This window comes from Plasmodium malariae, assembly GCF_900090045.1.
Source record: "Plasmodium malariae genome assembly, chromosome: 1".
NCBI classification, from domain to species: Eukaryota; Apicomplexa; class Aconoidasida; order Haemosporida; family Plasmodiidae; genus Plasmodium; species Plasmodium malariae.
Genome location: NC_041775.1, coordinates 826937 through 847835, shown reverse-complemented (window position 1 = coordinate 847835; position 20899 = coordinate 826937). Strand labels below are relative to the sequence as shown.

At 20.1% G+C, this 20899-nt stretch overlaps 4 protein-coding genes across 4 annotated transcripts; 1 reads left to right on the top strand and 3 right to left on the bottom strand.

The window, feature by feature from the left end:
• Nucleotides 1–56: 56 nt before the first annotated feature.
• Nucleotides 57–3788, bottom strand: PmUG01_01026700 (conserved Plasmodium protein, unknown function; the record flags this gene model as incomplete). Its single annotated transcript, XM_029008503.1, has 1 exon — nt 57–3788. One exon carries the CDS (start codon nt 3786–3788, stop codon nt 57–59), a length of 3732 nt encoding a protein of 1243 aa, XP_028860056.1.
• Nucleotides 3789–11517: 7729 nt separating this feature from the next.
• Nucleotides 11518–12672, bottom strand: PmUG01_01026600 (acetyltransferase, putative; the record flags this gene model as incomplete). The annotated part of the gene is made up of 6 exons (XM_029008502.1): nt 11518–11612; nt 11697–11736; nt 11830–11888; nt 11967–12008; nt 12156–12246; nt 12334–12672. The coding sequence occupies 6 exons, from the start codon at nt 12670–12672 to the stop codon at nt 11518–11520; spliced, it is 666 nt and encodes a 221-aa protein (XP_028860055.1).
• A 498-nt stretch (nt 12673–13170) lies between these two features.
• Nucleotides 13171–16272, bottom strand: PmUG01_01026500 (conserved Plasmodium protein, unknown function; the record flags this gene model as incomplete). The annotated part of the gene is made up of 1 exon (XM_029008501.1): nt 13171–16272. One exon carries the CDS (start codon nt 16270–16272, stop codon nt 13171–13173), a length of 3102 nt encoding a protein of 1033 aa, XP_028860054.1.
• Nucleotides 16273–19501: 3229 nt separating this feature from the next.
• Nucleotides 19502–20506, top strand: PmUG01_01026400 (PAP2-like protein, putative; the record flags this gene model as incomplete). The annotated part of the gene is made up of 1 exon (XM_029008500.1): nt 19502–20506. One exon carries the CDS (start codon nt 19502–19504, stop codon nt 20504–20506), a length of 1005 nt encoding a protein of 334 aa, XP_028860053.1.
• Nucleotides 20507–20899: the final 393 nt, after the last annotated feature.

Below are 20899 nucleotides of genomic sequence, written 5' to 3'. Positions count from 1 at the left end.
ATTTAATTAATTAGTATGTAAAATATTTTGTGATAGATAAAATAAAAAAAAAGCATTTATAAAATAAATTGCTCAAATGGATATGACGGTGTTTTATTTAAATGCGACAATGAATTAGTTTCCAAATGACTAGCTAATGGTTTCGGTATTTTGTCCTGTTTTTTTGGTGATTCTGGTGCTTTATATAATTCAATATTCCTTTTATTCATTCTTAATTGTTCTTTTAATGTTTCTTTAACATATAAATCATCTCGAAATGATTCTTTTTTTTTACTATATTTAATTTCACTTTTAGAACTACCATCATATATATTTTTTTCTGTGTTATAAATCAATTTTGGGCAATCAATATTTGGTACTTTTTTATTTATACTAGTTACAGAATGCATTTTTTTTCTATCCAATATTTCGTTTAAATATTTTTTTAATAAATATTTGTTTTTTAATTCCTTTAATTTATTAACTTTTTTTTCTAAAATATTAGATTCAAAGCTCTCACTAAATATATATTCTTTAGACAAGCTACTACTAGATAAAATTTTGCTCATATATTTAAAACTATAAAAGTCATTTTTATTTTTACAAAATTGTAAATCAAGCTTTTTAAAATTGTATTTCATTGAATTTCTTGGACATTTTCCATCACAATTCTCAAAGTAATTATCTTTATCAACATTAAAAAAATAATTGTTGTTAATATATATTACCTTATCATTGTCTAAATTTACTTTATCCATATCAGAAGCATATATTTTATTGTGAATGTTTATTTTGTTAGGATTAGTATATAAGTTTAAAATGGTACTTAATTTTTTTTTCAATTCATTATTTAGCCTTTTCTTATACCTAATTTTATTTGTATCATTTTCTTCGTTTTGTTCCTTATATTCTTCTTTTTTACGTAAAATTAAGCTGTTTTCATCTGCAGATTTCTCCTTATTCATGTATTTGTAATATCCTAGTTTATCGGATTCATTTAGTGTGTCATTTATATTTGGATGATCTTTAATTGCTTCGTCATTCTTATTAAAGTATGAGTTATATTTAAAATTATGCATATTTAATTCACTTTTTCTAACTGTAACATTTTCATTATTATTATTTACGTTATTCTTAACTTTCATTTTATTAGTAGACATTGATACATTTTTATTCTTAATGTCTGAAAAACTGTTTTCTTTCCTCTTAGAAATAAGTGTATTATTTTCATTTATACCACAACTTCTTATCTTAACACCATTGATGTCACTTATTTTAAATCGGCTTTTTATTTTAGAATTTTCGTAATTTTTAAAGTCCGATTCACAATTTTTAATTAAAGAGTTATATATATTATTCCTAGAAACAGTATTTTTATTATTATTGTTTTTATTACAACTGGTAATATCATCCAACTCACCAGCTGTACTATTTTTATCACTAATATGCTTATTATAAATATTGATTCCTTTTACACTTTCAATTTCATATAAAGGTTTCACAATTCTATTTCCTTCCTTGCTAATATCAGCCACATTTATTTTTTTCTCATAGATATTTTTTGAATCAAATGAATTTTTACTAATACAAATATGATTATTTGTTTTTATATTATTAGTGAGAGCTTTTTTATTTATTTTACTTTCAATTACTTCTGAATGATCTTTTTTTTTATTTTTGTTTACTTTGTTTATGTATAATGTGTCTGCATGAATAATATTTTTATATTTATTTTTTTCATAGATTTGTTTAATTTTTTCTTCGTTAGAATATGAATAGCCACCTTTTATGTTGACTTCATCCTTATTATTTGTCTCCATAAATTTATTGCTTTCCATTAGTTCCAACAATATTAAATTATCGCTTTTTTCTTTTTCATTAATACTAAAATTGTTTATTTCTACATCATAATTTTTTACATCTAATTTATCATTAAATTTTTTATAAAATTTTTTAAAATTACATATTTTTGTGTTAGTTTCATCACTTTGGTTAGTGATGGTATTCATATTCTGTTCTAATTGATCCATATCTGTATTAGAAACGTTTGTTTCATTCTCAACATAATAATAATTAGTTTTGCCATTAATATTTTTTGCTTCACTATATAATACTTTTGATTTTTCTGAATTATTTCTTGGATTATTTGGAACTAAATTTGCAACATTTACGAGTTTACTTTTGAGTTCATTAATATCAACATTATTAACTGTCTTTGTTTTATTTATGCTATTTCTTTTATAGATATTAAACATATTTATATTCTCTTTCATACAAGTAAAATTATTATTTGACGTTTCTTTAGAACAGTATCTGTTATTAGCCGTTAAATTTTCAGCAGACTTTTCAATATTTTTTTTCTTTTCTTCGTGAGTAAATAACATATCAGCTGATATGTTTTCATTTTTTTCACTATTATTTTGAAGACTTAAATTTTTTCTCTTTATCAATTTTTCATTTAATTCATTCATTAAGGTTCGTGGACTTTTTTCTGAATTCAATAAATTTGTGTGCTTATTTGTTTTATCAGATTTATGCTTTTTAAAAAAGTTCTCATTGTTACAATTGTTACTGATCTTGTTCACATAATCCTTATTACATACACTGAGATTTTTCTTATTGTCATCTTTGTAGGTATCATTGTTGTTTTTATCAATATTCTTGTTTTTATTGCTACTCTTACAATATTCATAATTTTTTGATTCTTTTACAGTATATGAAGTGTTACCCTTTTTGTTATTATAAAAATTAGAAATATTCGGCCATTCGTAGTTTTCAGTAATTTCTTCAATATTAATATCGTTTTCCCCAATATCTTCTCTTAAGTAACTTTTGTCTAGAGAAAAATTATTTCTACTTTTGTTAGAACATGTGTATATCCAATTATTTGATTCGCTTTGTTCGTCTTTTGCATTAAATGTATTCATAACAGTTGATTGTGAAAAGTTATATAATTTATTTTCTTTTCTGTCGTTTTCTTTATAACCATTCACAGAAAAGTCTTCCCTATTGTTTTCACACATATAAATGTTTATATTGTCATAATTATTGTCTTCAGCATTCATATTACATAAATCATTAATTTTAACATGTTTACAAGCAAAATATGAAACATTATTTTTAAAATGTCTCTTTATATGTATTATCATATCATCTACATGATATTTTGGTGACAAGGGGTCTTCATACTCCAGAAAGCACATATTTTCTAATTTTGTATCATAATTTCCTTCATCATTGGTGTAACTGTTCGAATTTTTTTTTGAATAATCATCCAAAAATATAAACACATCATCATTAAATGATAAACATTCACTCTCTTGATTTATAGAGTTGCTAAATATTAAACTATTATTTCCTATTGATTTTAAGCTTGGAATATCTTGGTTGCCACACATATGATTTTTTGAATTATTACTATTTATCTTAAGAATGTTATTCTTTATATCATGTGATTTGTTGTTATGCTTAGTACTTCTATTATTTTCACATGAATTGTCATCATATATATTTTCTCTGAGTTGTTGATTATCGTCCTTCGAATTCTCTTTTATAACTTTCTCATGTAAATTGTATTCATAATGCACATTTGAGTTTTTTACTAAATGTCTCATACAATTAAATTTTTCTGAACATATATTGCATAAATGGAAACATTTTTTCAAATTATTTTTGGCTTCAAGTAACCAACTATAATCATTTTCGTATTTTTTGCATTTGAAATGCTTTATTTCTCTTGATTTAGCTGGTGGGGGATCTGGTAACGATTTGACATATTTACTGAAAGGATAAGGATATATTCTTATCATTTTACAAAAACATCATTTCTTTAAACATTAAAATAGTAAAATTCCAAAAATAATTCTATATATTAATAATAATAAGCATTTTAATACATTTTCAAAATTATATTTTAACATATTCCATGTTTTAAAGAAAATTCAAAATGGATATTGCATTATAATTTAAAATGTATTTTAAACATTTTTTTTTATTTTTTTCTACAAGACAAAATTTATATTAATGTTAAATTTTTGTACGTAAATTATAAAAAATTGATAAACAGAGCTAATATAGACGAAAAATTTATATTATTTAATACATATAAATTTAAGTGTTCCCTTTTTAAGTACGTTAACAAAACGTGATATATTTATAAATACATGTTGCCTTCTCTATTGTAATTTCTTTCATGTGTATAATACACATACATAAAAAAAAAAAAAAAAAGAGATAAAACAATAACTTTTTGCATCAATTTCTTTAGGTAGAGATTTCATTAACACAAAAAAAAATTAAAGAATAGTGTAATTTGCAACACAATTTTATATTTGTTTGACCTTGTTAATACTGAAATTTCTTTGACTAAATAGAAAATTTTTTTTTTTTTTGAGATATCATTCTAAATGCATATAGAATGCTTATAAGAAAAAAATCGAGTTCCCTTTAAAAAGAAAAAACTAAGAAAATTTAAAATGCCATCATATTCTGAAATATAAATCAAGTACAATGACTTCCCCTCTAAAAAAAAAAAAATTAGATCTAAAACTTCAAATTTCATGTTACAATTCTTTTCCTTTTTTTAAGCCTATGGATTAAATCAAACATAAAAAAATGTTCAAAAAATGATTTACATCATATAAATCAGTTTATTTTCAATATATATTAGCTTTATTTTAGGGAGTTATTTTACATAATTTTCTATTAATTCAGGGTTATAATTAAGATAAATATGTATAAATTAAAAAAAAAAAGGATTAGAAAACAAAAACAACTGCACACATTTGCATTATTTTTTACTTCTAAAAAAATATTCATTTATAAATATAGAGCAACCAGTAACATGCATTCAAAGTTTCTTTATTCATATACAATTAAAAAAGTAATTTTTTGTATTATCTGTGAATCTCCATTTATTAATTTATATAATATATGTGCTACCATTTAGTTCGCCTATATAAGATCGAATTATACATCTTTTTAATTTACAAGATTCTTTCTCAACACGTTTTTCTTGGGTTGATGTTAATTCGTTTAAGAATAAAAATTACATTATGATAAAAGCTATCCCTTAATTTTTCATTGTAGTTGATACATCAAAAATATAATGATTTTAATGAAGTTCATTATGGCAAGTGTTTTATTAAAAGTACACAAGTTTATATAGCACGATGTAGCAAAAAATGGTATCTTTTCTACAGAAATGATAATATTTTGTTATAAACATTTAAACGGTTATAATATAAATTGATTAAAGAATGTAAAATATAAGAAAGTAATTTATAAATATTATAAAACGTTTATACTCTTTTCATCAAAACAAAGAATATTCATGTAATTATAGAACATGTAAATTTGTACATTAAGGCATGTTCATAATGTTATAAATGAGTGCATTTTTTTTTTTGGAAAGAGTGTACAAAATTATATCATCTATTAAAAAAATTTTATCAGATTCACATTTTTCTTATTATAATAAATAAAAATAAGACATTTGTAGAATATTTTGTTATCTTAAAAGTTACTAAATGGTAAATACTAGTGTTGAGGTACATCATTTTTACGCATTCGAATATTCTTTCCATGATAATTTCAATTTTCTAATAATAATATTAAGTGAACATCTGCAAGTATTGAACAAAGTTGTAACTTTAACTGTGCACTGTCTTATAAATAATTACAAAAAAATAAAATTTTCTAAAGTATAAATATATATTCGCAAGTAAAATTAATGTTTTAAACTATTAAAAAATATTAATAATATGAATTTTTATAATGTTAAACTTCTCATTATCATTGTAGTACTTAAAGTTTTTTTATGTATTTTTTATAAATGTGCATACTTGAATTATAAGTAATTATAATATAATTTTTTATATAACATATTACTATAACATTTTCTCTTATATATTATAAAAAATTTCAAAGCTGTATAGAAGATTCCTAAGAAATTAACGAAAAATACAGATAATGTTAGCATCATCATTCCACTAAATAAACAAAAAATTGTCAAATTGTTTTAGATAAATATATATAATTGATAAAAAAATAAGGTTATTTAATCTAGAGAATATAAGCTACGCGTAGAATGGTAATCAAATAAAATAAATAGGTTTAAAATATTTTACTACTAGCATACATTATCAGTTTAATAATAGAAAAATAAGATATATAATTCTATATATACATATAAATAATAATTTTAAAGATCATATGAATATAATACGTCATTAATAATTTAATTAATCGTATATCATCAGTTTCACTAAGTATTCATAATTATTTCACAAAAACCAACAAATAAACATAAATGTTTTGTAACAATTAAACTTTGCACTAAAAAAACAAAAATCATAAAAATAATTCTTGTTTACGGCATAGTAAAAATAAATATTTCTTTTTTTTTTAATGAATTATATATATATAAAAAAAATATCTAAATATATTATATATAAAAATTATCTATAAATTATATCCATAAAGGAAAGTAAATAATAAAAAATTAATTAGTATTTATGATAATAATTATCCTGTTTTTTTTAATTTATTCTTATATTTTAAAATATTTATACGAAATTTTCTTTTTAATTATTAATATTTTTTTTAATTAATTAAAAAACAACAAATATACGTTTAATTAAATATTATTTAAGCATTTAACCATAAAATTTATTAATTTATTATTATATTTAAAATTAAATATTCATTTTATATTTTTCATAAGTATGTATAATAATTATATTATATAATTAATTAATAATATTATATATATAATAATTATATTATATAATTAATTAATAATATTATATATACTTTTTTTTTAATTAAATTATTAATATTAATTTTATTATATATAATTAATCAATTGGTTAATATAAAATTTAAAATTGCAAATAATATTAAATTATTAAAAAATATATGTTATTATATTAAATAAATACAAAAAAATATTAATTTGATTACACCAATTAAATAAAATATCAATAAATATATTTACTATTCATATTCTAAATAAATATTTTTTTAAAACTATTAATTAATTTATTTATTAATATTATTTTTATTTTGTTTTTAATTATTAATTTTGTATTTATTAAAAGGTATATATAAAACATGCTTAATTAAAAAAATATATAATATATATTATATTTTAAATAATTTAATTAAAAAATATAAATATAATTTTAAGTAACATTAATAATATTAAAGTTTTTATTTAGAATTTAAATATTTCATTAATTTTTGCTTAATTTAATAATTAATTTATATCTTAAATAAAAAAAGTAATTTTATTTTTAATTATATATTTTAAATAATAATAATTTATTTTTTTAATTAAAATATATTTTAAATAATATATAGTTTATTTCTTAGTTAAAATATATTATATATTTATTTTAAATTAATGAAAATAAAGTATTAATTTAATATATACTTGTATTTAAGTATAGTAAATTAATAAAATACGTAATATTATTATATATAATAATTCTTAATTAAATAATTTATTAATATTAATTTAAAATAAATATATAATAATAGTATTAATACGATTATTTTTTATTAAAATATAAAATTTATAGCATTAATTATATTTTATTTATGTATTAAATGTAATAATATTTTTTTATAATAAATTAATATATTTTTATTAATTAATTAAATAAATAAATACTTAATATTTAATTTTTTTAATATATTTATGTTCACAATTTAATTAAATAATGTAATTTAATTAATTCAATATAATATGTTTTATTAAATAATTATATATTATTAATATTTATTTATAATTAATTATATTTTATTATTTAATCATATTATAAAATGAATTAATTTACTAATTATTAATATATATCGTTTTATTTAATATATTTATTCATAATTATTTATTAATAGTAAAAATATTATTATTACATATAATAACATTTTTATTTAATTCTTATATACCAATAATTTAATTATATATACCTATTTTTATATATATGTAATTTTTTTATTAATGTAATTTATTATTATTTTAATTATTTTATTTTAACATATAATTTATATAATTAGTAATTATATTACAAATATTTATAATTATATTATATATCTTATATATAAAATGTTAATTCTGTATTTTATTTAAATTATTTATTAATTATATTTAATTAATAAATTAATTTATCTTTTTATTTATTTAATTAATATTTATATATTTATATTTTATAAAACCAATAAATATTATATAAATATATATTTTTATATTTTATTTATTAAATTAATTTATTTTTATTTCTTAATTAATGAGTCTGTTTGTGCTAGTTTATTGGACAAAACAAAATTTTTATATTAAGAATATTTTTTTAGATTGTAATAAGGCAAAATTATGTAATTATATATGTAATTAAATAATATTATTTTATTAGTTCTTTAAATTAATTATTTTTATAAAATATATTTATTAATTACCTATTATATTATTGTTTAATTTTATATATTTAAATTTTATTTAATTAATATAAAGAAAAAATTAAATTTTATTCTATTTAATATAATTTATATTAATTTTAATTATATATTTATTTAATATTTTATTAGTAAATCAATATATTTTTATTAATTAAATTATTAATTTAATAGTTAATATATATTGTTTTAATGATATATTTAGTCTTTTATATTAATATTGGATTTAATTTTATTTAATATATTTATTTTGTTTTTTTTATTATTAATAAGGATTTATATTGTATTTATTTTTTATTTATATTTTAATTTATAATTGTTCCATTACTTATGTTTATATTTATATATATATATTTTTTATTTATTACTATAATGTACTTTTATTTGTTTAACTTAAAAAAAGTTGTGAAATATATACATTGTCATTTCTGTTTAAATAAGAGTGTTACTACTTTTTAGTATCATTGCAATTATATATCTGTAATATTAATTTTAATTTTATTTATATGTTATAAACTTATAAAGAACAATCATATATTAAATGAACATAAATATGTGTATAACGAATATATATCTAATAATGTTCAATTGTCATAATATATATATATAAATATATTTTCTATCGAAGATTAGAATTTGCTGGTACAAATGCTAATAATAGTATTTATTATACCCATGATATAAAATTTGACTTGTGGAGCACTCTTTTATTTATTTTATAGGTCTTTTAATGTATAATATAGTCATATATGTAGTATGAAATATGATTTTTTTTTTAAACAGATCTAACCATATCTACAATTTAATATTCCAATTAAAAATAAATATATTTATGTTTATCAACTGCGATTATTGCAAAATTCAATTTTTTTTTCTTATATATTACATGTTTTCAAAAGAACATATAATACCTTTTGCAAAATATCATGTAAATCATTTCGCACTATATGCCGTAATACTTGGCTCTAAAAAATACAAATACAAGGAATGCTTATTAGAGTAATACACCTTTTTAAATATAATGCTATTTAAAAATATAATTTAAGGGACATTTAAATTCATAATCATATTAGGTTAAAATGGATTAACTCACGTATCAACACAAAGAATCGTGTTAAATACTTGAATGTTTAATGAAATTAGTATAATCGTTAATTTTACTACATTTTCGTGTTTATTTGTGATGCAATACAATACATTTTTCTATAGTACTGTTAAAATAATAATTTTTTTTTTTTAAATTGTTTTTTTATATGAACTTTTTTGTTTATTCTAATATCGTATTTTACACATTTCCATAGGTGTGTATTTTAGATAATTTTGTGTTAAAATAACCATTTGAACCCTAATGAGCTATAAAATATATTTATATATTATTCAATAAAGTTAACAAGCCTTAATATTATCATAAAACAACATAAACAAAATTTTTATATTTATATCATTAACTTTACTATTACAAAAAAACTCACGATGTTTTTCTATAAACAAAGTTATATTTTCGATTTTTCACATAAAAAGTTTTATACCTTTTTAAAAAAAAGACAACTTTTATTAAATAATACCACAATATCTCGTTACATACAGCAAAATAAATTTCCTAATTTGTTGTATCTGAAAAATTTATAGTAAATGGTTGATACTAGTTAGGACCAAATTATACTTATTAAACCATAAGAATTTAATGCAAGAAGAAAAAATATCCTGTACTCAATCATACTCAATTTTCGAAACATTTTAAATGAATCACAAACGATTAAAAGAATAAAATATGTAGATATTACTTAAAAGAGTTAGCAAAAATCTCTTATGAATAATTTAATTTGATTTTTTTTAATCTCACAAACATAAACCGCATTATAGCCTACATATTATTATGAGAGAATTACATGTTTTGTTATATTTGTTTTTATATCTTTGCAGTAGAAGAAAATTTTATTTTAGAAAAAATCTTGAATTACTAAATTCTTATGCATACTTAATAAATCATGATAATATTAAATATTTTTAGAAACATTTTGAATTTGTTTACTATGAGTAGTACATATATATTTTTTTCTGTTTACAGTTTGCTCATACAGTTAAGTTATAAAAATATATTATACTAAAAAAAAGACCACACCTCCTTATATATTGTGAAGAATATAGTTTAAGTTTATTATTGAAAAATTATTAATATATACTTTTTTTCTGTTATGAAAATATTTTTCATTTACATATAATCATAAATTGTACTAGTTTTTTATATATCTTTAGATAATATTTTACAATCGTGAAACTTTAGTTTTTATCTGCTTTATATTATTAACTGTATAAGATATAAAAGAAATACACACCATAATATTTAAAATATTGAGTAAGAATCTTTTTTTTATACAATACTCAAAGAAAGATATAGGTATCTTCTAGATTAAAATTATATTATGTCAAGAAAAGTTTACATATTTTCCAAGTTTAGCAACAGAGTAAACTTCTTAAATTCATGGAAAAACAATGTAGGATATCTTTATGAACAACCAAAAAATAAAACAAAGAATATAAGATAATTTTACAAGTAACGTTATTGAAATTTAGAAGAAAAACATTCTACAAATCAGAAAATTTGGTGAATGGAGTAATGCTTAATATGTATAAACACAATAAAATGAGCATCCAAAAAAGGAAAATTAATCTTCTGAAAAATTGTTTTTTCCAAGGAATGTATATCTAAGCAACTACTCTTAAATGTTATTTTTAATTGTTTTTTTAGGGAAGTTCCTATATTTAATAGATTGTGTTAGAATTAACATTTCTCTAAATTACAAAATTTTTTATTTTATTGTTATAATTAGACAAAAAAATTGAATTTCCTATCATATGATAACAAAAAAATTTAATACTATAACTAAAAGGATTTTAAAAAACTAACAAATTAATTATTATTTATATACATAAATACATTATAACAAATACAATCTACTTTTTCTAAAAAAATGAAACGAAATTAATGTAAGCATATACTTACGTATTAACTACGAAATTATAAGCTTCTTTTTTAGAATAAAAAAAATTAAGATAATGAAAAGCACAGATACTTAAAATTCCCTATTATAATTTTTTTTTTAACTTGAAGGCATCAACGCCACTCAAATAATAGTAAGGTTTCCTTTTTACTCTAATGAATCCGTTTTTTTCATAAAAATCTAAAATAGTAAAATTCATATATTAAGAATAACATTGTACCGTACATTTAACACATATTTAAAAATGAAAAAAAAAATTATTACGTAATGTAGGATCATTAGTGGCTTCTGCTTCAAGGTAAACCTAAAAGAACAAAATGGTGAATAAAATAACTATATATGTTCATTTCAAACTTAATAAGAATACTCTTTATTATATAATAAAAAATAAATATACCTCATTTATGCCATACTGATTCTGCATTAGTCTTATCGTTTCATTTAACAAATATGTGCCTAAAAACAAAAAAACTTGGCATGTATTGCTTCGTGCAAGGATTAGGACACAATTATTAAAAAAAAAACAATTTTAACCTAGACCACAATTTCTAAGAGATTTATGAACAGCTATCATACCTATAAATTATTGAAAATAATGGAAAAAAAAGAGGGAACAAAAATGAACGTTTAATAAATACACGCTTATATAGAACTTAGAAAAAGCAAAGATTGTTGCATACTAAATTTGTAAGTATATTATATATATATATATGCGTTTTTTACATATATATCCAAAGGTTGTTGGTTCATCATTTTTGTATTTTGTGATAATTTTGCTTATTACAGTGCCAACACAGTCATCATCTAATAAGGACTACAAACATTGAAAAAAAATGTAGAAGGTTTTATATAAAAAAATGTAGAACGTTGTTTATTCTTAATATATTAATGTTTCATATACCATTAAAGAAATTTCGCTATGGTTCTTTAGAATTGTTTTAAGTAAGAAAATATTATATGGCTCGGATAATTCGCTACTTAACAATTCATATACACTCTTTAAACAATTTTTTGGGAATGTTTTATATTGGTAAATAGCAATTTCCTTATTATTAATTATCAATGTTTGATAAATAGTATTTTTATTTAACAAACTATGCATTTCATCATTATTTGCATTTTCTTTAGATACATCTTCATTCATTTCTAATTGTAAATCAGTTTTCTTTAAGGAAAAAGAAGATTTATTCTCAACTTCTTTATCTTCTAATTTATCTACTGTTAGAAACTCTCTAGTCATTGTTAAAATATTTTGCTTGTGGAAAAAATAATGTTGTAGCAAAACGAAATTTTTTCATGAGAATTTCTTTTTCATAAAATAAAGTATTTTTTTGAGTTTTTCTTTATAATTAAAAAACACAATTTATTTCACAAAAAAAAAAAAAAAGGGATTGATAAAAGAATGAACAAATAAACGAATGAACGAATAAATGAATGAATGTTTATTTAGCTGCAATATAATTAAAATTTTTAGTTTAATAAATGCTTTTCATATTTAAAAAAAAGTTTATAAAGAAAGAAAAATATCTTTTTTTTTTTTTTTGGTAAATATTAATTAAAAATAAGTGACAGTAGGATTATATACACATATTCTATATACACTTGTGTACATATATATAATATATTTTTTTTTAGCGAATTAAGGAGGAAGGTAAATTTAAACAAAAAAGTAAAGAATACTTTATTATTTAAAAAAAAAATATATATATTACGTAAACACATCACGTAACATAAATTTTTATATATTTATAGTACAAATAAACCCCCCTTCATTTATTGAAATAAAATTATGCTTACTATATTTCTGTTTAACATAAAAAATGGGTAATATTGATTGAACATTTAAACCTATAAATAAGTCCTTCTTGGGGTAAGATTTTAAAGGATTGAAATGATTTATATGTTTACTATCAGTTGCTTTTGTTTCATTCATTATTTTTTTATAATAATTATAATAATCATCGTTATGTTCATCACGTGAATATATATATGGTATTTTTGATAAATTTATGTAACTATGCAAAATGTTCGTTTTTGAATATTCACAATTTCCATCTAAATTGATTATTTTATGTGTAGAATTCATAATGTCATATATATATACGGAATTTGTGTATGTGTCTAGAGAAACAATGTACTGTTCATTATCTATAACATAAAAATCGTTCAGATGCTTTTTTAGATTATCATTATCTATAAATCTTTCATACGTAACTAGTAAATTATTTTTTAATTCATCATTACATTTATAAGGTACACAGCGCATATCATACAGTCCTATATGATTATTAGTTTTTGATAATATGTATTGATAGTTGTTACTTAATGAATAAATTTTATTTACAAATCCTTCATTGTGTTTAAGTTTGGATATTGTATTTAAAAAATTGCAACGTAAATCGCACAGATATAAATATTCTGTATTGCAGCATAAAAAAATATTATTATTTGATTTTCGTACACTTTCACAACAAATACCTTTTTTTTTATTGTCATTGTAATTGTATTTCGGAGAATTTAGTGCATGGAAATTATGGGAAATATTATGCTTATTATAATTTCTCGCTTTATCATTTATGTTTAAAGTAGATAATTTTTTTGGACTACTTTTATTCAAACGGTTATGGACTACATAGTTTGATTTTTCTGCAAAATTTTCATGTCGTTTTTTTGATGCTTCCCACTTACTTAAATGAATTAGGTTGTTATTGTTATTTAAGTCTTTACTATAATATTTATTTTTATTATCATATTTTTTTTTGGTATCATTCTCATAATAGTCATACGAAGATTTTCTTTCATTCTCATGTTCATTCTCAATTTCCTTTTTTCCTTTTTCTTTACCTTTTTTTGAATGCAATATCAGTTTTTTGTGAGAATTATTTTCATGTGTTAAATATGTAAGGGGTTGTTTTGCATTTAAAATGTTGTCAACATATGCTGTTATATCTTCGTTTAATGATAGCAAATCGCGAACTTTTAATTTCTTACTATCCCAAATACAGTAAGGAACAGAATCTTTTATTGCACTAAAACTAAAGCTTGGGAAGGATCCACATATGAAAATTTTATCAATTTTATTGTTATGATGATATGAATAACCATCGTTTGTACATGTACTACTATAATTGATATCCTTATGCGTATAATAATTATCTTCCATAGATGGAAACAATTTAAAGTAATTTATTTCACTTATAAAATTATATGTTTCTATTTTGGGAGTGCACTGAAAAAATGATTTTATACTTAGTAAACACATTAAGCTTTTTTCATTTTTTGTATTTGCATAAGATGAATAAGCAATATATTCAGAATTGAATATATTAAAATGTGATAATAATTGTGGGGAAATACATAGAAGTTCACTTTGTTCTTTAGAATAGCTACATAAATATTTGGTATCCGTATTGTAGTAAACATTTTCATGAATTATGTCATTCATAGGAGACTTTTTATTTTTTTGAACAAATTTGTTCAAATCAACAGCCCCTAAACTAAATGAAAAATTATTTTCCTTCGTAGTGCTGAAAATGATATCTTCATACTGTGGATTACTAAATAAATAAAAAAAAGATTCGGAAGGTTTATACGTTTTTGAAACACGTGTTTCATTTGTAATTGCATCTAAATTCCTAACTGTTAAGTTCTCTTCTTCAATATTGGGATAATCTCCGGGTTCTAGGTAATTCATATCATTTGATGCATTATTAAACGTAAACCACTGGCGCCCACTTACGTTATTAGTATTATTCATTTCATTCATGCTGCTATTTTCATCTAAACTTACATAATTACTGCCATTGTTGTTATTGCTGTTAAAAAAATAATAAAAATTTGCTTTGTATCTATTCGCTGTTATTTTTGATTTTATATTTTCTATGTTATAAGAGTTCAACCTTTCGTATGTTCGGCCATACATTTTTGGAATTAGTAAATGTTCGTCTATACTATGACATCCATTTGATATAATGTTTTCACGTTTTACATGTTGCAATGAAAATCTATGAGGAAAAATTTTCTTGTTTGAACTATAATTACTTCTAACGAGTTCTGTTTTATTACTACATATACTCTGTTTTCGATACTTTTTGTTTACGTTAAATAATTCATTATTAAACTCTTCTAATTGTAATTTATATTTTCTTTTATTTCCATCCATTAGTTTTTGGCTTAAATTAAAGCATTTAAAATCGTTCAATAAAACATCAATATTATCATCCCTTTTAATATTTAAAAAATGGGAAGCTTTTTGGTTGTCTAAGCTTTTGATTTCATTTTGTTGATCCGTTGAATTGTAATTAGACTGCAACTCACACAAATTTTGTACGTGAATATATTCGCAACAGTTACAATTAATAAAAATGGGTGGTAAGCTTAAAATGGAGTTTTCCATAAAATTATAATTTCTTATGCGCATAATGATATTGTATATATTTTGGTTTTCAGACACACTTCTTTTTAAAAAAGTTAATTCATTATTAATTAAATGCAAATTTTTTCCCTCATTATTTAAAATATTGTAATTTTTATTTAAAAGCATATAATTTTCGTTTTCGTTATTTTTAATATTAGATTTATGTGTGTTAGCATTTTTTTTTTTTTTTTTCATTTCTTTTATTCCATGAATTTGATGGAATTTCTTTTTGACAAATTCTTTATGTTCTTCTATTTTAGTTTGGCGATTTTTGTTTTTTGCATCATTTATTAATCTAGTAAATTCTTCTTTTTTTAGTTGCTTTTTTAGTTCATTATCAATTAAAAAATACCTATTTTTTTTTTTATCGTAATAGTAACCAGGAATATTTAGTGAACCCTCTCCATTTTCTTCATTCTTCATTTTTATATATTATATAAACATTTGTTATCATCCTTTTTTGATATATTAAACAAATGTAGGGGGAAATTTTGACAAGTAGCAATGAATTTCATTAGTAATTAAATTGAAACGTAAAGGTGTGTAAATTTTTTTTTTTTTTTTAAAAGGGGGGTTAAATACTTTAACATTTGAAATGAAGTCTTGTATTTTCACGGACAGGTATATGTATAAATATGTATACATTTATATGTACATTACATGTGTATACATTAATACACATGTACTTATAAGCATGTATATATGCATGTGTACATGTGTGTACGTATATATGAGCATGTATATATACGTATACACATATGCACGAACAACTGATGCAACATTCACATTACGGAAAATTGCAACTCGATTTAAAAGTTGAAATTTAAAGAATGCAACAGTTCAAAATTAAATGAAGATGAATATTTTAAAAAAAATGCTTTTATTTCTTAAAATATGACTATAAAATATTTTTTAATGAAAAAGTGTAATTTATATTATTATCATACATTACACATTTTAACAAAAGTGGATAACTGAGGATAATATATAATCAAAATTTTAACTTCAAAAAGGAAAATTAAAAAAAAAAGAAAATATGACAAGATTAAGAAGACTGAGTAAATTAATTATCTACCATTTTTAGGTAAATAACTAAAATACAAAAAATCATTATATATGCATATAAAAAAAAAATCCCCCAAATTTTGGTAAAACAAAAATAATATTATACATTCAAATAATTTATATTTTTAAATTATTCGACCCACATGATATTATTATATATGTAGTTCTATATGTTGGAGAATAATAATTCATAATAATATCATTTTATTTTTTCAAATTATTTTACTCTTTGTGTAATTAAAAAAAAAAAAAAATATATTAATACATTACGCGTGAGAAACATGTCATTTCAACTTACTATTTTTATATATATATAAATATGTATCCCCTATTCTTTATTATTATTATTATTTTTTTTTATAAATTATGTAATCTTAATTTTTTCTAATAAAAATGAATTTTATAATTTTTTTTTATAGCAAATTCTTTTAAAGCCATAATGAAAAATGAAAAAGAAGCATAAATACACTTATATATACATTCACAAGACAAAATATTGTATAAATTTCTTTTTACAGCATATTTGGCTTCTATTTTTTTTTACTCCATAAATTAATGAATTTATTTTTAGATAATTCCTTATCCCTTTATTTATCTTAAATTTTAACTTTTTTTACGTAATCATAAAAAATAATACAATTACGAAAGTCCCTCTATCTTTCATCGTATGAACTGACATGTTTACTGCATATTTACATAACATCTGTAAGTATAAATATATAAGTATATATGCATAAGTATATATGCATAAGTATATATGCATAAGTATATATGCTTAAGTATATATGCTTAAGTATATATGCATAAGTACATATGCATAAGTATATATGCATAAGTACATATGAATAAGTATATATTCATATATATATATGTATATTTTCATTTAGTTTTACGTGGAGGTATGGGTGTATGGGTATGTATGACTTGTAAATCAAGCTACAACGTGCCAAAAGAAAAAAATTATGAAATTTCTATAAAACTATTTTTTATTATGGTAATGAAAAAAAGAGTATTTTATTTAATCCTTAAAATATAAATAATAATATTATTTTATCCTAAGAGAATATTTTATTTTATTTTATTTTTTTTTTATGTTTATAGTTACAGCATGAATTTGCCCATTGCTAAATAGAACTTTATCGTGTTATAAATATTCAATTTTAATTTTATTAATAAATTAGTTCATAAATATGAGAATGAACTAGCAGTACATTCAAAAAGTAGCAGTCATTTTTTTTTTTTTTTTCATTTTATGGTATTTACGCAATATTATATATATATGTACATATATACTGTATATATATATATGTGCCTCCGTAAACGTCAAGTTTATCATATCCTACAAAGTGATCATATATTATATATATAAACGTAAAATTGATTATGTACAAAATTATATTTATAAATATATATTCTTTTATATACGCTTATATAATGTAACTGTGTGAGCTTATTTGGATCTCTCTACAATCATAGGGGAACACTAAAAAATTAATAACAATAAGTAGCTTCATACAGATAAACAAAATGTTGTAGAGGAAGACATTAAACGAATGAGTAAATATAAACATGTATATGTTGTATATATATATAACTAATATTTACAATTACGAAAAAATGTTTTGGTGTTTATTAAATATTTTATTATATACATATTTGATACTATAAGGCATAATTATTACAATAAGCTCAATTCTTAGGACAATAAGTATATATTTTTACATTTAACAAAAATTACAACATTTTAATATATGTATATATATATATAAAATATATATGTAAATATGTGCATATTTAATTTATAATTTTTGTTAGTAAAATTTTTTAAAAAAACATGCAAAACACACACAAAGAACAAAAAAAAAAAAAAAAAAAACTAATTAAAAAAAAAAGCAAAAAAAAAAAAAAAAAAAAAATAGCTTAAAAAAAATAAAGAAATTAAGTTCATCAACATTTAAAACTAAATTCTATAATTTTTTCTCCAATAATATTAATACTTATTATTTTTATCTGTTAAAATAGTATATGTTTTTTTAATTTTTAGAAAAAATGAAATATATTTTTATAATTTATTGATTTTAATATTACTGCTAATATTATATATAAATAATATGTATACTATATTTTAAATACATATTATATATATTTTTTCTTTTTTTCATCTTAGAGCAATTATATATGTACATATATATTTATATGAAATTATGCATATATAGATGTGAAAAAAAAAAAAAAGAAAAACAAGTAGTAAGTGTAAATATGTATTATATATATAATATTTATAATATATATAATTATGTTTAATATATATAAATACGTATAATATATTATATATATATATATATATATGTATAATTTATAAAATATACGCAATAAATACTTATGTATGTTATATATATAGTAATTTACCCATTTTTTAGTAAGTAAAAAATATGTTTACTTAAATATATGTTGTACGGAATTATGTGAAATATATATGCGTAGTTCTTATAACAATAAAAAAGCATTTTAATGTTTTGGGGTTATAAAGTACCAAAAGCAGTAATACATAATTTACTCTGTTTATATATTTTATTCGAGTGTTCAAATGTCATGTTTTAATTTGTTAAAGATATATGTACCTACTGTGTTAAGCTTAGGGCATTTCATTAGTAGCATACAGTGTATACACTTTTTAAGTTACGTGCTTTTAAGTGGGGGTTTATCTATATCAGATTCTAATAATACCGATGAGGATGATAAAGATGATGAAAATGACGATAATAATGATAGTGCTAATGATAATGGTAATGACAATAATGATGAAAAAGAAAGTAATAAAAGAAAAATTGATTACCTTATTGATGATAGTGGGAAAATGAATTTACGTAGTAAAAAAATGAATAATTTAAAGCCGTTATTTATAAATAGTGAATCCGAAATACAGTATTTCTTTAGGAGTGATGGTAATTATGATGAACTATATGACAAGTATCCCTTATGTGAAGCAAAATATAAGCTTGTAGATAAAATAAAAGGACTTCATATATTTCAGTTTGCATTGAATAAATCAAAAAAAATAGTGCTTCTTAAAACATGTATTATGGAAATGTATGATGTGTTTTTTGTTACCATTAGGAATACTAATGATGTTGTATCAATAATATCAACTGTTTATGGTTATGTGCCATATATATTTATGGCAATAGGTTTTCTAGGGTTATTATTTACGTTTAATAAATTTTTAATATATATTACTTTTTTAATTACAACGGATTTTGTTTTAAATGATTTAATTTTAAAAAAATTAATTAAAATGAATAGACCTATTAATAGTGCAGTGCCTTCATATGGTATGCCCTCTACACACAGTTTAATGTCTATTAGTATTTTAACATTTTTATTACTTCATTTATGTGAAGGAAAAAAAGACAAATGGAGTATAATGACTTATATCTTGGCTATAATTGCTCTGCTGCCAATTCCTTGGAGTCGTGTTAATAATGAGGACCATACATTCTATCAGGCTTTAATTGGAAGCTTATTAGGTGTGCTAAGTGGTTTCGTCTTTTATTTTGTAAAGAGGAATTTTTCGAAGTGTAAAGACGCATGATTGTAGGTATGTGTATATGTATGTATATATGTATTTATATATGTATGTACGTATAAATGTGCGTACATATATATGTGTGTACTTATATATATATATATATGTACACATGTTTGGCATACTTGAGCAAAATACGGGTGGTACGATAACCATGGTAATTTCGAAATTAGGTAACATTATAACACTATTTATTTGAGCAGTTTATACCGCAATTTATTTCTCTGTGGTCTTTTCCGAATTTAAAAAGTTAAATACAGAAATAATGATATAAACACAGAATAAAGTAATTTATTTTTTTTTTCTTTTTCCTTATTTTTTTTTTTTTTTTTCCGGCAAATTTTTTCCTACAAGTAAACAGTATATTTATTATAACATATTTGTGATGTATTTAGGATA